The following is a 15,348-nucleotide window of genomic DNA, read 5'->3' as shown; positions in this document are numbered from 1 at the left end:
GCCTTCCATTTTCAATAATATTCATGCTAACTCCATGGCTCTTGATCATATGCATCTTAATTCGGTATATATCCTTTCAAATAAACTCCTTGAGATTTGATGACTTTTAGACAAACCTTAACTTTAGTTATATTATATCTCATAAGTGGACAAATAAAAGAGAAGTGATATAGGCAAAGTTTACGTCAATAAAAGTTTAGTGAAATAATAATTTTTTGATAATGTTCTGTTGCTTTGTGTGACTGGGTAGCTTAAGGTTCTGGCTTTTGTTAAGAGTGTTCCTCTAGGAGAAAAGTCGTAATTAGGCATGAACGTGTTCATGTAGATCTGTAATTGACCAAGTGGTTGGGTGTTATAGTGCTTAATAAGCATGTGCATCCCTTAGAAAGGCATTTTACAATCTATGTTAGTTAAAAAAAAAATGAATATGAAAAAGAGATTTTAAAAAACGATGAAAAAAGTGTCGAATAAAGGGCCTATTGCTCTTTCATATGAATTTGCTTGGATATATGCTATATTAAGTGCAATGCTCATTTGCATGTGGTATGAATGCTACATTTTTAAGTTATGCTTGTGTATGTTCATCTGCTTTGGCATGCGACAACGCCCCATGCGTATGTCCCGCAAGTGCACGGGTTTGTCGAAGTAATAAATCCCAGATGAGTGGGTATCGTATCCACAGAGAATAGGAAATAAAAACACTTAAATTGTTTCTTAACTAAACGAAAAGTGAATAGTGATTTGTTTGACAAGTTGTGATGTAACAAAGGTAAAAGAAACAAGAGAAAGAGTGCAAGCAAAGGGGAGATAAGGCAATCAATATAAGTGGGGTACCCGGATATTGTTCCGCCTAGGACAATCGTTTCAAGTGCAAAAACCCTCTATTATGCTTTCTAACTAATGCATTAATGAGTCATGGAGATCCTTAAATACATGGTCCCAAATCTAAGGTCAACCATGCCTAACTCTATACATGTCCCGGAGGAGAAATTGAATAATCTCTCAACCTCGCACTCGTATAGAATCGCAATGAGTTTTAGGGATTTCAAGTAATAAATCCTCTTCCTAAATGTAGACCTAACCCTTTGGTCAAGGTGGAAGGTCCCTAGCCACAATTAAGCCCTAGGTGCTAAAATCACTTCAACGTTTCACTCCATTGCACCCGCAACTAAGGCCCAGCGGAAGGTCATCCCTTAGCCCATTCACTCTACTATGACCGCAAAGAGCTCGAGGAAATGGGGGTAGAATAAATCACACCGGAGGAGAAAGGGGACTCTCCGCTACCTCTCGACTCACCCTCTCAACCCTCTCCAATCTAGCTTTGTCTATCTCTCATGGTGTATCACTCACTCACAAGAGTTACCAACAAGAACTCTCAACCCTAGTGTCATTCTAAGGGAGTATTCACACAATCAAGTATACAAGATTAGAACTCAAATAAAACATCAATTAATTGAAAGCATAATAAAAAGGTTCAACGAAACGAATACATCCTAGGATCCACAAACATCCAAGCACCCCACTAGGGTGTTTAGCTCTCCATAGAGCTAATTACAATCAATGATATCAAATGTAAAAGAAAAGAATCCATAGAAAACCCTCTCAATAGTTGTGGTGATGGTCATGTGGAGAGTGCTCTACTCGTCTAAGGGTCCCTTTGTCCGGCCTAGAATACACCTCACCGGATCGGTGTCGACGAAAGCTCTCCCACTAACCTTCTTCCAAATAGAGTGTGATGTCAGAGCGGTAGAACCTCTCCAAATCCCTAGCCAATACCTCTCAAAACCCTAGCACAACCCTCTCTCAAGTTGGGGAAAACATGGAGAAAAGAATTCTGAAATCGGAGCTAAAATCGGCCTTATATATGGCTGGAATCAGGAATCCACACGCCCATGTGGGCGCCCCTGTGGATCTTTCGCACGGGCGTGTGGATTCTCTGTTATACTCCTTCTTCGGCCGGCTGTGAACAGTACTTGCTACAGTATTTAATGCAGTGTTTGCTACAGTACTGGCCCGAAACACTCCCGGATCCATGTTTTCATCGAGGTAACGTAAACGGACACACATTTACGCCGTAGATCTCTTTGCTTTTTCAATAAATGGACATATTGGTGGAGATCTTATTATACATGCACAAGCCAGAAAGCTTGAATGTGACTGCCCTTGTGTCCCTCCAAGTCATTGTGCTAACTTGAATACAAGGAGGTTGGCACACATTCTCGCATCTTAAACCCGACTTATGTCTTCGCGTTTGAACCTTCTCAAGACTTCCTCCAAATGGTGTACTCACGATCTACATTGGCTTCTTTCTCTAACCTTCGGCTTCACAACCCTATATGCATGAAAGTAACATAAATGCACACATATTAGCGTTAAAACCCAAGAAAAGTAATGCTCATCATAAGAAAAGAACACTTCGTATTCTTATCACACAAGCACTTATCAGTATGCATAGTTGTTTAGTATACTCTAGCGAGTTTTGGTTGTGACTTTCTTATTGTTGTCCATGTTAAATCAGTTTTAACATTTGAGTTTTGTATGAGAAAGGATTCTAGGCTAATAAATTCTCTTTAGATTTAATGGTTATTTTGCTTGAGGAAAAAGCAAAGAGTCAAGCGGGGGGTAATGGTTATTTTGCTTGAGGAAAAGCAAAGAGTCAAGCGGGGGTTTTGATAAGTGTTAAATTTATAATATATTTTAATGATTTTAGGTTTCATTTTTTAGTCAGTCATGCATCTTTCCTTGTTTTTTTGATTAAATTTTACTCTTCAAGTTCAAGTTACTACTCTTTATCAGTTTACATACAGATAAGTAGAGTCTGACTTTTTTTTTTGAAACACGGGTGACCTGTGGCAGCTACCACGCCCATGGATCATGGTGTAGAAATTCAAAAGACTAACGTAGAGGAAGCATAACCTGCCTGCGCTAGCTAACATAGCCATGGATATTTGCCGCAATCACAAGTTTAATTTAACCCTAGAAGCATAAGATTTCTCAAAGGGTTGGCGATCATCTTACGCTATCAAAACGTAGAAAGAGCATAAAGATTAAGGGAGTGATTTATCGATCTACAAGAACATTACACACGGAGGATCAAGAGTTTCTTTTTTCTTTTTCTTTGATTTATTCCATGTTTCTATCTATGATTGATATGAACCTTTTAGGTTATAAATCGAACATGTGCGAGTAGATCTTTTATTGTAGGATTGGGATTAGCCCAATGTTTAAATAATTGGCAATGTATTGACTTCTATTTTATTACTAATGTTTATTTGCTTTTGATTCAATTTTATGGTAGTTAATGCTTGTAAATGAATTAGGCCATCATATTTGCATGATTTTAGACAGTAAAGGAAGGAGTGAAAGGTGAACTAAGGTGTTGGAAACCCTATAATTGAACCTGAAATCATAGATTATGATTTCTTGAGGATTATTGGATAGCATAGAACTTAAAGGATCTAATTAGATTCAATTACCATGAAAGTAGGAGTTGTTCTAAGTTAGATACCTCGCTATATTTTTAAAAAAAATAGTGAGTATTGTAGGATATTCCACCTTCAAAACAATTAAACTTAACCAAAAAAGAATTAATATGAAGCCTTTTACCTATAATTGTGGTGAATCTTAATCCTAGAAGCTCTTGCAATTTGAATTAATCACCTAAGCCATTGGTAGCCTTAATTTTGTTAGTTTTAGTTTTCATTACTTATTATTTCCATAATTCAGATAGCTATCGATTCACCTAAATAATCTTAATTGCATGAAATTGGTAGTTAGCAACAAAGTTCTCGTGAGAATGATATTTTATTTATTACTTGTGAACGATTTGTGCGATTGCGATATGCATCAATTAGTTGATTGAAGTGACTGTATTTGCATTTATTTGTTTTTTTTATGATTATTAAATCCATTACCATTGAAGCTAGATAATAAAAAGAGAGCTAATAACTAATACTCATTGTCTTTATGGGGCTGACATTTTCTTTTATGCACACTTTATTACTTAATCGATATATGCACTTTCGCCATTCCTACTCATGTATAGCAAACATCAAATATCGTCATATAAAATATTTTAATTTGAAAAATGAGTGGTGAAAATTTGATTTCTTCATGTTTTGTCCGCTTTTTATGGAAAAATCAATATGTCACAATTAAATTTGCCTTTTATTATTGATTTTGTTGTATTGTGATTTATTATTTTTAATCAGTAGTAAGATCAGGTGAGAATAAAATAATCCATATGGTAAACTTTATTACCATAAATTGATAAATACAAACGTCACATTTCATTGATTTTACCTTGAGTAAAATAAGATTGATTCACTATTTTATAAGAAATGCATTTTCTATTTTTAATGATTACAAAAATAAAAAATAATCATAATAAAAGTATTTTCAAAACTATATACATATAAAATAATGGTTTTTTTGAAAAAAAGGAATTCAAAATTACATATTATATTTAAAAAAATACATTTTACATCTCCCTTAAAAAAATTAGAGGAGTGGGGTTACTTCAAAAATCTTACCATATTTTAAGCTATCTTGTATATTATGGGACCATATTATTTTTAGGAGATCTCAATGTATTTTTAGTAGATTTTAATTTTATATTTTTAGAATATAATTGCTTTACAAATATTCTCCTTAATTGTAGTTTCCTAATAAAAATAGCATACTCTTAATTATAATTGATAGAATATTTGCTTAAACTTATACTCTTCTGTTACAAATACAACATTCAATGAATTACATTTTCACACCTACTCACTTCAATTATTTTTTGATTAAAATTAATGTATTTATTGCTATAAAGGCACAAAACACATTAAAAGTTAAAATTCTTCACGATATACTCTCTATGGTTATTTTTTTTTACTTGTCAATTTTAACTAATTTACATAGATTAAAAAATTCTGTTAAAGCTAGTTAATAATTTAAAATTTATAAAAAATTACATTAATTTTCTAAAATTATTGTTAAAATATGATTTAATAAAATATACAATTAAGTACAATCTATTGAAGTTGTAAAAGTACATTAAATATAAAAAGTAAAATTTGAATACAATATTTAATGCTTTATAACTTTTTAAAATGAATTGACTAATTAAAAACTCATAAACGGAACAAGGAAAATAAATCGGAAGAACCACATTATTTACATTACTCCCTTCGCATGGGTGGAATTTAAACACCCGACCTCAAAACCTGATCTTTTTTCACGATATTTTCATAAAAAAAATGTTACAAATATATATTTTTTTCTTTTTTTTTTAAATGATAGAAAAACATGACAACATACCAGCACTTACTAAAACCAGAAAGCCAAAACACCAAAACTTCACACCTCAATCTCATTCCCTCTTCCCAAACAAAAACTCAAAAGATCCCAAAATCAGTTTCAAGATACCAAATCGAATCCCAACCCCAAAATTCCACCAAAAACTTCGTTGTCACAAGCACAACCACAAAACCACGTCCAATACCCAAATGGCGACATACTAAGTACGAAATGGCGACACCCTTACACCATTTTCCCCCATTTTTCTCTTTCTCTTTTTCCTTTCCATGGCCTTCCTTCGCACGTGCGACACCCTCCCTCTTCTCCGCTTCTTCAAACTAACCTTTTCGCACGTGCGCCGGCCCCGTTCTCTCCCTATAAAACCCCCAACATTGACGCCCTTTTCCTTCTCGTGCTTCTCGTCTTCCTCTTCGTCGTCTTCCTCCTCCTCGTGTTCTCGAACAATGGGCTCCCTCTCCGCTGCCTTGCCGCCTCTCCCCTACCCTGCTGCTCGCCGGAATGAGTCTGTCGTTGATGTCTTGCATGGAGTCGCCGTTGCTGATCCTTATAGATGGTTTGAATCTCCTGAAATTTCTTCTCATTTGTTTTTGTTTTTTTTTTAATGGGTTGTGTTTTGAATTTTAGGTTGGAGGATCCGGATGCGGAGGAGGTGAAGGGGTTTGTGGAGGCGCAGGTGGCGATTACTGACTCGGTTCTGGCTGTTTGCGAGGATCGGGATCGGCTCCGGCAACAGATTACGACCCTTTTCGATCATCCTCGGTATGATACGCCGTTTAAGCGCGGTGGAAAGTACTTTTACTACCATAATACTGGGCTTCAGGCGCAGAGCGTTCTCTACGTTCAGGTACTGCGTTTTCCCCTTTTTTAAAAATTGGAAAGGTTGGATTTTGGGGGGTTTTTTTTGGTGGATTTTGACAGGTTTGAATGTTGTAGAATGATTTGGATGGTGAGGCGGAGGTTTTGCTGGATCCGAATGGGCTTAGTGAGGATGGGACTGTGGCGCTCGCAACGGGAGCCATCAGCGAGGATGGCAAGTATTTTGGGTATGGACTTAGCTCTAGCGGGAGTGATTGGGTAACAATTAAAGTAATGAGCATTGAGGATAAGAAAACTCTCCCTGACACGCTCTCTTGGGTTGGTGATTCGTTAATGAATTCTTTTTTCCTTTATTTTGTGGGCCTTTTTTTTTGTTGGTTGATAATGCTTGTTGTTTATTGCTTCTTGTGGTGGTTGCAGGTGAAGTTTTCATCCATTAGCTGGACGCATGATGGGAAAGGGTTCTTTTACGGCCGCTACCCGGCGCCAAAGTATGCTTAGCTTGCTCATTTGTTTTGCATGAATCGTTAATTGCTTAAATTTGTGTTCAAATGGGAGGTTTTTGTGTTGTTTTCTTTTCTTATTGAGTTTTTGTTGTTTGATAGGGAGCATGGTGAGTTGGATGCAGGAACAGAGACGAACATCAATCTTAACCATGAATTGTATTATCATTTCTTGGGTACAGAACAGTCGGAGGATATATTGTGTTGGAATGACCCTGAGAACCCGAAATACTTGTTTGGCTCACATGTAACCAACGACGGGAAGGTAAACATTGCTAGGATCGTTATTTTCTCACTTTATATTTTGCTCTAAAGAGATTTTTTTTTTTATTTATAGAAAATCTGTTAATGCCTACCTTCCTACGTAGCAATAACACACTGTTAGGTACTGTTTTTCTGGCATTTTTCTTTTTTAAACTTGAAATGAAACTTTACTGAAAAACACCTTCAATCCAAAGGCAAATTTATTGGCTAGTCTGATAGATTGACTATCCTTATCTATATATTATAGGACAAACCAATAGATTTTTACTTTTATAAATATTATCATAATTAATACAATATGCTCAAATTATACATTGATTGGGATTGATGAGCATATTTAGTAACTAAAATATTTGGTTGTGATCCTTATATATATATATATATATATATATATGGATCTATATTTAAGCCAATTCTAATAATGAGATGTACTAATATCATATTTATTTTTAAAATATTATTTAAATACTCTACAATAATGACATAGTAATGCTTAAAACATGCATTGATTCAATATGTTATAACAAATACATTTTTATTTTTAAGACTAGTTTTAATTCTGCAAATATTCTTTATAAAAATGGAAAATAAAAACAGAAAATGTTATGGAGAAACAAAAATAAAATTGAGTTTGTAAAAGAAGCCTTTACTTTCTATGTTTGAGGATCTTGTTTTGTTGCTGCTATTGCGCATGGAATTGTACAAGCTACCATGCTTTGAAAGCTACACTCTTTCGCTTACTACAAAGTGCAAGTCTTGGATTCTTTGCCCAAGGGTTTAAGACCTAAATCACTCAAACTTGAGCATTCAAGATGTGATGTGTTATTGTGACTAACTTTTTCTTTCCTTGCATGATATATAGACATTTTCACTTCATAGATGCTTTGCTTTGAGGTGAAGGATGTTGATATTTTTCCTGTTACGGCAGACTATAGCTGAAAAATTGCCCCATGATTTGTGAATTCACCAAGGTTGAGCTCATAGGTTTTAGATCCTCTGAAATTTTGTATAATTCACATGCCAAAATTGAAGATTTTAACATTAGAGGCAAAATTTTTCAATGTAGTGTACCCTGTAATTTTAATTTGAACTTAATTGGTTTGCAAATCTGTAATAAATAATTAGGGAACTTTGTGACTTGGAAGTTATAGAGCCCAAATCAGTTATTTATCAGCACTCATACATCTCAGTTACATACAATTGGATTTTTAACATAAAAAATGTCTAGAGATATACTGAGTAAATATCTTATATGACACTTTTAGTCAAGTGCTAGCCTGTTCCAAGATAACTTCATTGTATTATGTGCGACTGCTTTATGCATAGATCATGCTTTAGTTTGCTGAAGCAGGAAGTTTCACATGGAGATAGCTCCAAGTTATATGTATCCTGCCTTTTAAGCCTAACCACTCACTTCAATAAATTTCAACATGGTGTCTCCTTGCATAGTTTGAAACTCGCTGTACTTATGAGATACTGAAAATTCTTCAAGCCCATTCTTATGTTTTTTGGTCTGTTGTATCATTTCCTTTGGGATTTCCCATCTTTTGTATATTAAACTAGATGAAGATGTTCTGCCAAGGTTGGTAAACAAATTAGAGCTCTTTGACTAGTATTGATGATATTAGACACCTCCTTAAGGTACGCTTCGGTGGCAACCAAAACATTGACAGCATAAATCAGGCCCTGCATACAAATAAATGAATGGTCATGTGCTAGGAAAGAGTTGAACTTTAGAATGTTGTAAAAGATTTCATGCTAATTGCATATTGTAAGTAACTACTGTTAAAAGTATAGGCTGCTAATATATTGATGCTGCATTATATTTGAAAATGAAAAATAATTTTTGTCTAGCTTGTCTAGTTTACAGATAACCTTAGATTTTAAAAAGGTACAGCTTTCCTATGACTTCTTATTGCTGATCATCTGTCATTACAAAATCTATTCTTCATAATGCCTCTTAGTTGTATCTTATGAATGGTCTGAATGGCATGTAAGTTTTGAACTACTACTGCTTACATTCAATTTTGTTGACTTTGTACTGTTTGTTGATGACTGCAGTATCTTCTTCTAAGCATTTCGGAAGGATGTGATCCTGTGAACAAGCTATACTACTGTGATTTGTCAACACTTCACCAGGGCCTTGGAGGTTACAAGGGTGGTGAAAGTTTGCTCCCCTTCATCAAGCTTGTCGACAATTTTGAAGCAAGCTATAGTGCTGTGGCTAATGATGACACAGAATTTACCTTTCTCACAAACAAAGATGCTCCAAGGTATAAGTTAATTAGAGTAAACATCAACGAGCCTGGAATTTGGACTGATATTTTGCCAGAAAGTGAAAAAGATGTTCTGGAATCAGCTTGTGCTGTTAATGGCAGCCAGCTTTTAGTAAGTTACCTGAGTGATGTCAAATATGTCCTACAGTTACGGGACTTGAAAACAGGGATCTTGCTGCATCAGTTACCAATAGATATTGGCAGTGTAACTGGAATTTCTGGTCGGCGTGAAGATAATGAGGTGTTCATTGGTTTCACAAGCTTTCTGACACCTGGTATCATCTATAAGTGCGATTTAGCAACTGAGGTGCCAGAGATGAAGATCTTTCGTGAAATTCTAGTACCAGGATTTGATCGATCAGATTTCCAGGCTAAACAGGTAAATACATAATATCTTCCAATTTATGTAAATTAGCTGAGGGTATTAATTGCTACATTTAGTTTCTAGAAAGATTTCACCACATTCTGAGGGTTTCTATTTTGTCCTTCCTTTTTGGATTGCTTTCCTATTAATTAGAACCTTTGTTCCCTAAATTTTCTGCTTAGGTTTTTGTGCCTAGTAAAGATGGGACCAAAATACCAATGTTTGTTGTGTCCAAAAAGGATATTGTTCTTGATGGATCACATCCAGCTCTACTGTATGGTTATGGAGGATTTAATATTAGCCTCACCCCAACATTCGGCGTGAGCCGTATTGTTCTCATGAGGAATTTAGGTTTTGTGTACTGCGTTGCAAATATCCGTGGTGGTGGAGAATATGGAGAGGAGTGGCATAAAGCAGGATCACTTTCGAGGAAACAAAATTGTTTCGATGACTTTATTGCTGCAGCAGAGTTCCTTATTTCTTCTGGCTACACCAGCTCAAAGAAGTTGTGTATTGAAGGAGGGAGCAATGGTGGGCTTCTCGTTGCAGCTTGTGTTAATCAGGTTTGTGACACTTTATTTTGCTGTGCTCATGTGTTTATCTGTATTGTTTCTATTATTAATTTTTGCATGATGCATTTGATGACAGAGACCAGATCTTTATGGATGTGCCCTTGCTCATGTGGGTGTGATGGACATGTTGCGTTTCCACAAATTCACAATAGGTTGGGGTTGACTGCTAGATCATTCATCATTTATCATGGTGGTTAGCTTATTCACTGCCATTCTGATATATGCTATTATTTTTTCCCTCAGGTCATGCTTGGACTTCTGATTATGGTTGTTCTGATATTGAGGAAGAATTCCACTGGCTAATCAAGTATGACATCTAGCTCTTGTTAATTGTTTCAGAAAATCATATTAAATCATCTAGGAAAATTACTGTGGATTATGTTACTGGATTAAGAACATTAAATCATCTAGGATGATTCCTGTAAGCCAGTTATGGGTTTATATGAAATTGAAGTATTCATGCTGACTGCGAGTCCTATTTACATGATTTGAAACTTAGTTTTGTTGGTTTGGGTTTTGAAATTTGTAAGTTATAACAGCTATTTATTGGAATTCTGTAGCTTATACTTTCAATTAGTATGTCTAATGATTTTGTTAAGTTTTCCTGAACTAAACACACTCAATGAACTGACCATAAAATACTTATGCTTATTAATATACCATGGTAAGGGACTCACGATGAGTCACCATCCTAGCACACATGCGCGCGTGTGTCTTATGCAGCGAAAGATTAATATGAGTGAGGAATATTAGAACTTTGGTTCCTTCCTGAATCAAGCTAATGACATAGTCAAGGTTTCCTTTTAAAATTTATAATATTTATCAAAATAGGACAAAAATATAGATGATTCTAGCTGCATAACAAGTATTTGGGAGCACTATGTGGTTATTATTGATTTTAAACTAGTTTTTAGAATAGTTTATGAGCAGTTTGTGAAATTAATTGCCTAGTAGAGTTTTCCAACTCAGCTTGGCTGTCAAGTGTCAATTTGTTTAGCTTGATTTCCTTGGTGTTGGTGGTGGTCACTGTATGGTATGATAGGCTATGTTCCCAGAGAAAAGGTTAAGCTTATCTGTAGAATAACTTTTATTGGTGTACCTTATTCTTCGTTTTTCTTGCTCAAGTTAATTCTTTTGGGTTCAACACATAAGACTGAGATTCGTTTGAACTGTTACATTTCTAAATGAAAGGTATGCTCAACCCTCTTCTGCTAAGCCTATGTTGTAGCAAAGGGTATAGTGTGATTTCTCAACAAATGATATATTCAAAACGAGAAGCCTTATTGAGCTGGCTACACCAGGTTTTTGGCCAAACTACTTGAGATTGCCTAAGATCAGAAGAAACTATTAAATCAAACATAATAATCTGTTTGTTTTATCAATGACCACATAGTGATAGGAGATGATAATATGTGGTTGATAATGTATGTGGCTATGCATTCTGTGCTTTAGCCCAATATTGTTTATGTGACTGTTGATTTAATTAACACTCGAATCTTTCCCTGTTTTAACCCAACAATTATAATATTTTGTCTTTAATCAGTTATGTCACTAGTGATTATTTTTATGCATTTTCTTCTCAGATACTCTCCACTTCACAATGTAAGAAAGCCTTGGGAAGAACCTGCTAGTAAAGCTTGTCAATACCCACCGACTTTGTTGTTGACTGCTGATCATGATGACCGAGTTGTGCCATTGCACTCCTTAAAGTTACTAGCGGTAAGCTCCTAACGTTATATATCAAGATACATTATGATTGTTTAATTGCCATTTGCAAATAGTTATTTGTGTTTGTCCAACTTAAATGTTTTTAGAAGAAGGTAAGACCTATGCTGCCAAAATGGCATTCATTTATCTCTTTTAATTAACAAAAAAGGTAATGAAAGGGAGGAAAGGAAAACTTATCTTCATCCTACCAAGTGCAAGTCAACAATTTCCTGTCCCTTATTTTCCTTTACATCCATGCATATTCAAGCAAAAGCTGTGACAACAGTAAAGAGATTTGTTAATGTTTAAAGCATTTTATCATTGGACATAGATTTTGCCATCCTCAGCCACTAATGAATCAAACTAATTACCAGCATATGATTTGTCAATGTTAGAACACCTTTTCTGTTTGCTTTGATATGCTTTAGTAACTTGCCAAGTATTTTATTGTTATTGCTGCTGCCTTCTCTATCTGCAGACAATGCAATATGTCCTTTGCACTAGCATAGACAACAGTCCGCAGACTAACCCAATAATCGCTCGCATTGACCGTAAGGCAGGCCATGGCGCTGGTCGTCCAACTCAGAAAATGGTCTGCACTTATTTCACAGACATGAGTTCATTCTTATTTCTTCCTGGACAGGCAATCAACATCTAATCCTTGTTTGTTCTTGTTGTGATCTGTCAGATTGACGAAGCCGCCGATCGTTACAGCTTCATGGCCAAGATGACTGGGGCTTCTTGGATTGATTAATGCCATTGGATACGTGCATTTTCTTACATCTCATGCATGAACATTGTTCTTACTAAATAGAAGCCTTTTTTTTGTTTTTCGTGTTTGCAATCCATTGTTCATCTTTGAAATTTATTATGTTAATTAGAATAGAAGGGGTGTTGGTGCCATAGCATTTTAAACACTAGTCTTGATAATTGATGGATTGGATTATCAAGTGATAATGGGAAATGAATTGTTTAATTGTCTATTAATTGGTATGCTTTGATAGAACTGATTTACAGGATAGAAAGATGATTCTAAGAACTTGTAGATATTACTAATACAATGAAATTGGCAAACTATGTTTGGTGCGGGTTTTCCAAACTTGGTTGAGTGTTTTAAAATGTGGGGAAAAGGGGGGAAAGGCCAAGTGGTCAAATTTGGTATTTTTATATTATGGTTAATCACAAAAAATAGGGATAAGTGGATTTTTCACTCTTTCCAATTTCTCAAATGGAGTGTAATTTTTTAATTTGCCCTTTACATTGGTCCACATGATGTTGGACTGCCTGTCGGTTGGTAACAATGGTTTGAAGTAGCCTCATGGGTAATTTAAGGCCATTTTGTAGAAACATCAAATAAATCTTATTCAAACGGTTTCATCCTTCCCAAGTAGGGATGTAAATGGGGTGGAGCGGGGAATGGGATTTTCGTCCCCATCCCCGCTTCCCACGGGGTAGAGATTTCCTGTCTCCAAATTTCCCGTGGGGAAAAAATTCTCTCCACTCACTCCCCCACGGGGATCCTCATGGGGTCGGGGAATTCCTGTCTCCCACCAATTTTTTTTATTACATAAAATTCTAATAATACTATGGGGCCGTTTGATTCGTGATAATGTAGAAAGATTACCATGTGTTACGTGGTAATCTGAAAATATTATTACGTTTGGCATTACACCGGTGGTAATCTGGATGGTAATATCACATTACCAACTTATAAATATTACCAAAAAATTGGTAATCCTATTACCACCAAATTTGGTGTCTATCTTGGATTATTGTGGTAATCTTATAATTTTTTATACTTTAACAAATTAATTACCATGACAACTAAACACGGTAATGAACTATTCATGGTAATAAGAGTTCTCAACCAAACATGATTATATTAAATTACCGCAATATTCCCGGCCATATAACATTCCCACTCATATTACCATGATAATCTCGTTACATGGTAATATGTCATTACTACGAACCAAACGACCCCTATGTGTCAATATATATATACTAAATAAGTTAGATTTAAAATACAATTACTGATTATACTTACACCACCCTGGGAGTTGTAGATCCCTGCTTATAGCAAGAATAATTATATCCTGACTCAGCAAGTCGTTTGTTGCAAACATTGCAAGAGTTGTAAAACCAACCATTAGATATGTCGATCTTCTCAACCCATACATCACATTTGAACATAGTTACCTATATATTTTTTTTAATAAAATTAGTAATTGTTGTTCTTTAGCATTAAAAACCTTAAAATATAATTGTTTGTACTTACATCGATCGTTGCTGGGTCAAATTTCAATAATTGATCAATTGTTGCATACTCAGCGTGTGAGATTTTTTGTTGTAAAGTGGCTTCTTGATTCTGTATAAATAGCAACTACACTTGATGATTTTCAAGTCCTCCCCTATTTTATTTCACAAATGATAATTTGTGAATTTAGAAATCAAATTGAGTTTGTTTTCCAAATTGTTAAGTGTTAGTCTTACTGTTCTTTGATAGCTTTTATCTCCGGTAAATCTAAATTTACATAGATTCAGGTTGCTAATGTAGAAGCCAAATATATAATTTCTGTTAAATAATTTGAAATGTTAGTAGTTGTTAACTGTTTATTTACGTATAGCAAAAATTGTTTATTATAACATTTTGTACTCACCTTGGTATGTTCGAACAATAGTGCTAGAAATGATAAGTATAGGTCTTGATTGCATTTGTAACAGATCATGATCATTGAGTTGAAGAAAGCATGATTCCCATATAGTTATTCTAAGTTCATCACCGCTTTTTTTTTAATTGAAGATTGTCAGAATATTAGGTGATTACATATATCTCAGATGTATAAACTATAATTAAATATGTTTTCTTGTTTCTTACCTTCACTCTTTGATGAAAATATCTCTCTTCTTAACAGTTTTTGCAAACTTTGTTAATTGAATAGCAGAAATTGGTCTAATAGAGATCAAAGTACCAATTGTATATGTATTTTTTTTTGCATATATTTTATTTGTTAGCAAAAGCATCATTAGATATATATACATATATTTTGTCAATATTGATAAGATATTAGAATTTTAATTATGACTAAATAATAAATGCTCTTTTTACCACCTGTCAAATATTTATCAGAGTTTACATCTGGCACCATCTTGTCTCGATCAAAATATTGGAAGTAATGCCTTGGGTAGGGTGTAGGATCATCAGAGATTAACTTAAGCATTGTATTAGATGTGAAAAAGATGGCAAATTATCCCATTACTGATAGATTTTTAGCAGCTGTTTTCATAACTTGGAATTTAAATATCTGGTATACAGCTCCTTCGATTAGCATGCCTTGAAAGCTTGAACATTTATTTTCTCTTATTTGGACATTAATAGCATCACCCTGAGAAAGACGTTTTTATAAATATAATTTCTAAAAGAAAAACACGTAAATAATATTTACAAAACTTTATAAGATAATATATGATGAATACCTTTGCATTTGTTGCTATGAATGCTATACCAAGGAATTTTTCTGAAGTTGGGATATAACAAT

The 15,348-nt window shown here is 34.6% G+C and overlaps 1 protein-coding gene across 1 annotated transcript; it reads left to right on the top strand.

Moving 5' to 3' along the window:
- Nucleotides 1–5,596: 5,596 nt before the first annotated feature.
- Nucleotides 5,597–12,796, top strand: LOC120275633 (prolyl endopeptidase). The gene is made up of 12 exons (XM_039282261.1): nt 5,597–5,860; nt 5,932–6,151; nt 6,241–6,441; nt 6,544–6,614; nt 6,729–6,891; nt 8,952–9,545; nt 9,713–10,093; nt 10,179–10,254; nt 10,346–10,409; nt 11,686–11,821; nt 12,288–12,401; nt 12,498–12,796. The coding sequence occupies exons 1-12, from the start codon at nt 5,751–5,753 to the stop codon at nt 12,561–12,563; spliced, it is 2,196 nt and encodes a 731-aa protein (XP_039138195.1). The 5' UTR covers nt 5,597–5,750; the 3' UTR covers nt 12,564–12,796.
- Nucleotides 12,797–15,348: the final 2,552 nt, after the last annotated feature.

This window comes from Dioscorea cayenensis, chromosome 14 (genome assembly GCF_009730915.1).
Source record: "Dioscorea cayenensis subsp. rotundata cultivar TDr96_F1 chromosome 14, TDr96_F1_v2_PseudoChromosome.rev07_lg8_w22 25.fasta, whole genome shotgun sequence".
Taxonomy (NCBI): domain Eukaryota; kingdom Viridiplantae; phylum Streptophyta; class Magnoliopsida; order Dioscoreales; family Dioscoreaceae; genus Dioscorea; species Dioscorea cayenensis.
The sequence above is the reverse complement of the archived record's forward strand: the minus strand, read 5'-3'. Positions and strand labels throughout refer to the sequence as shown.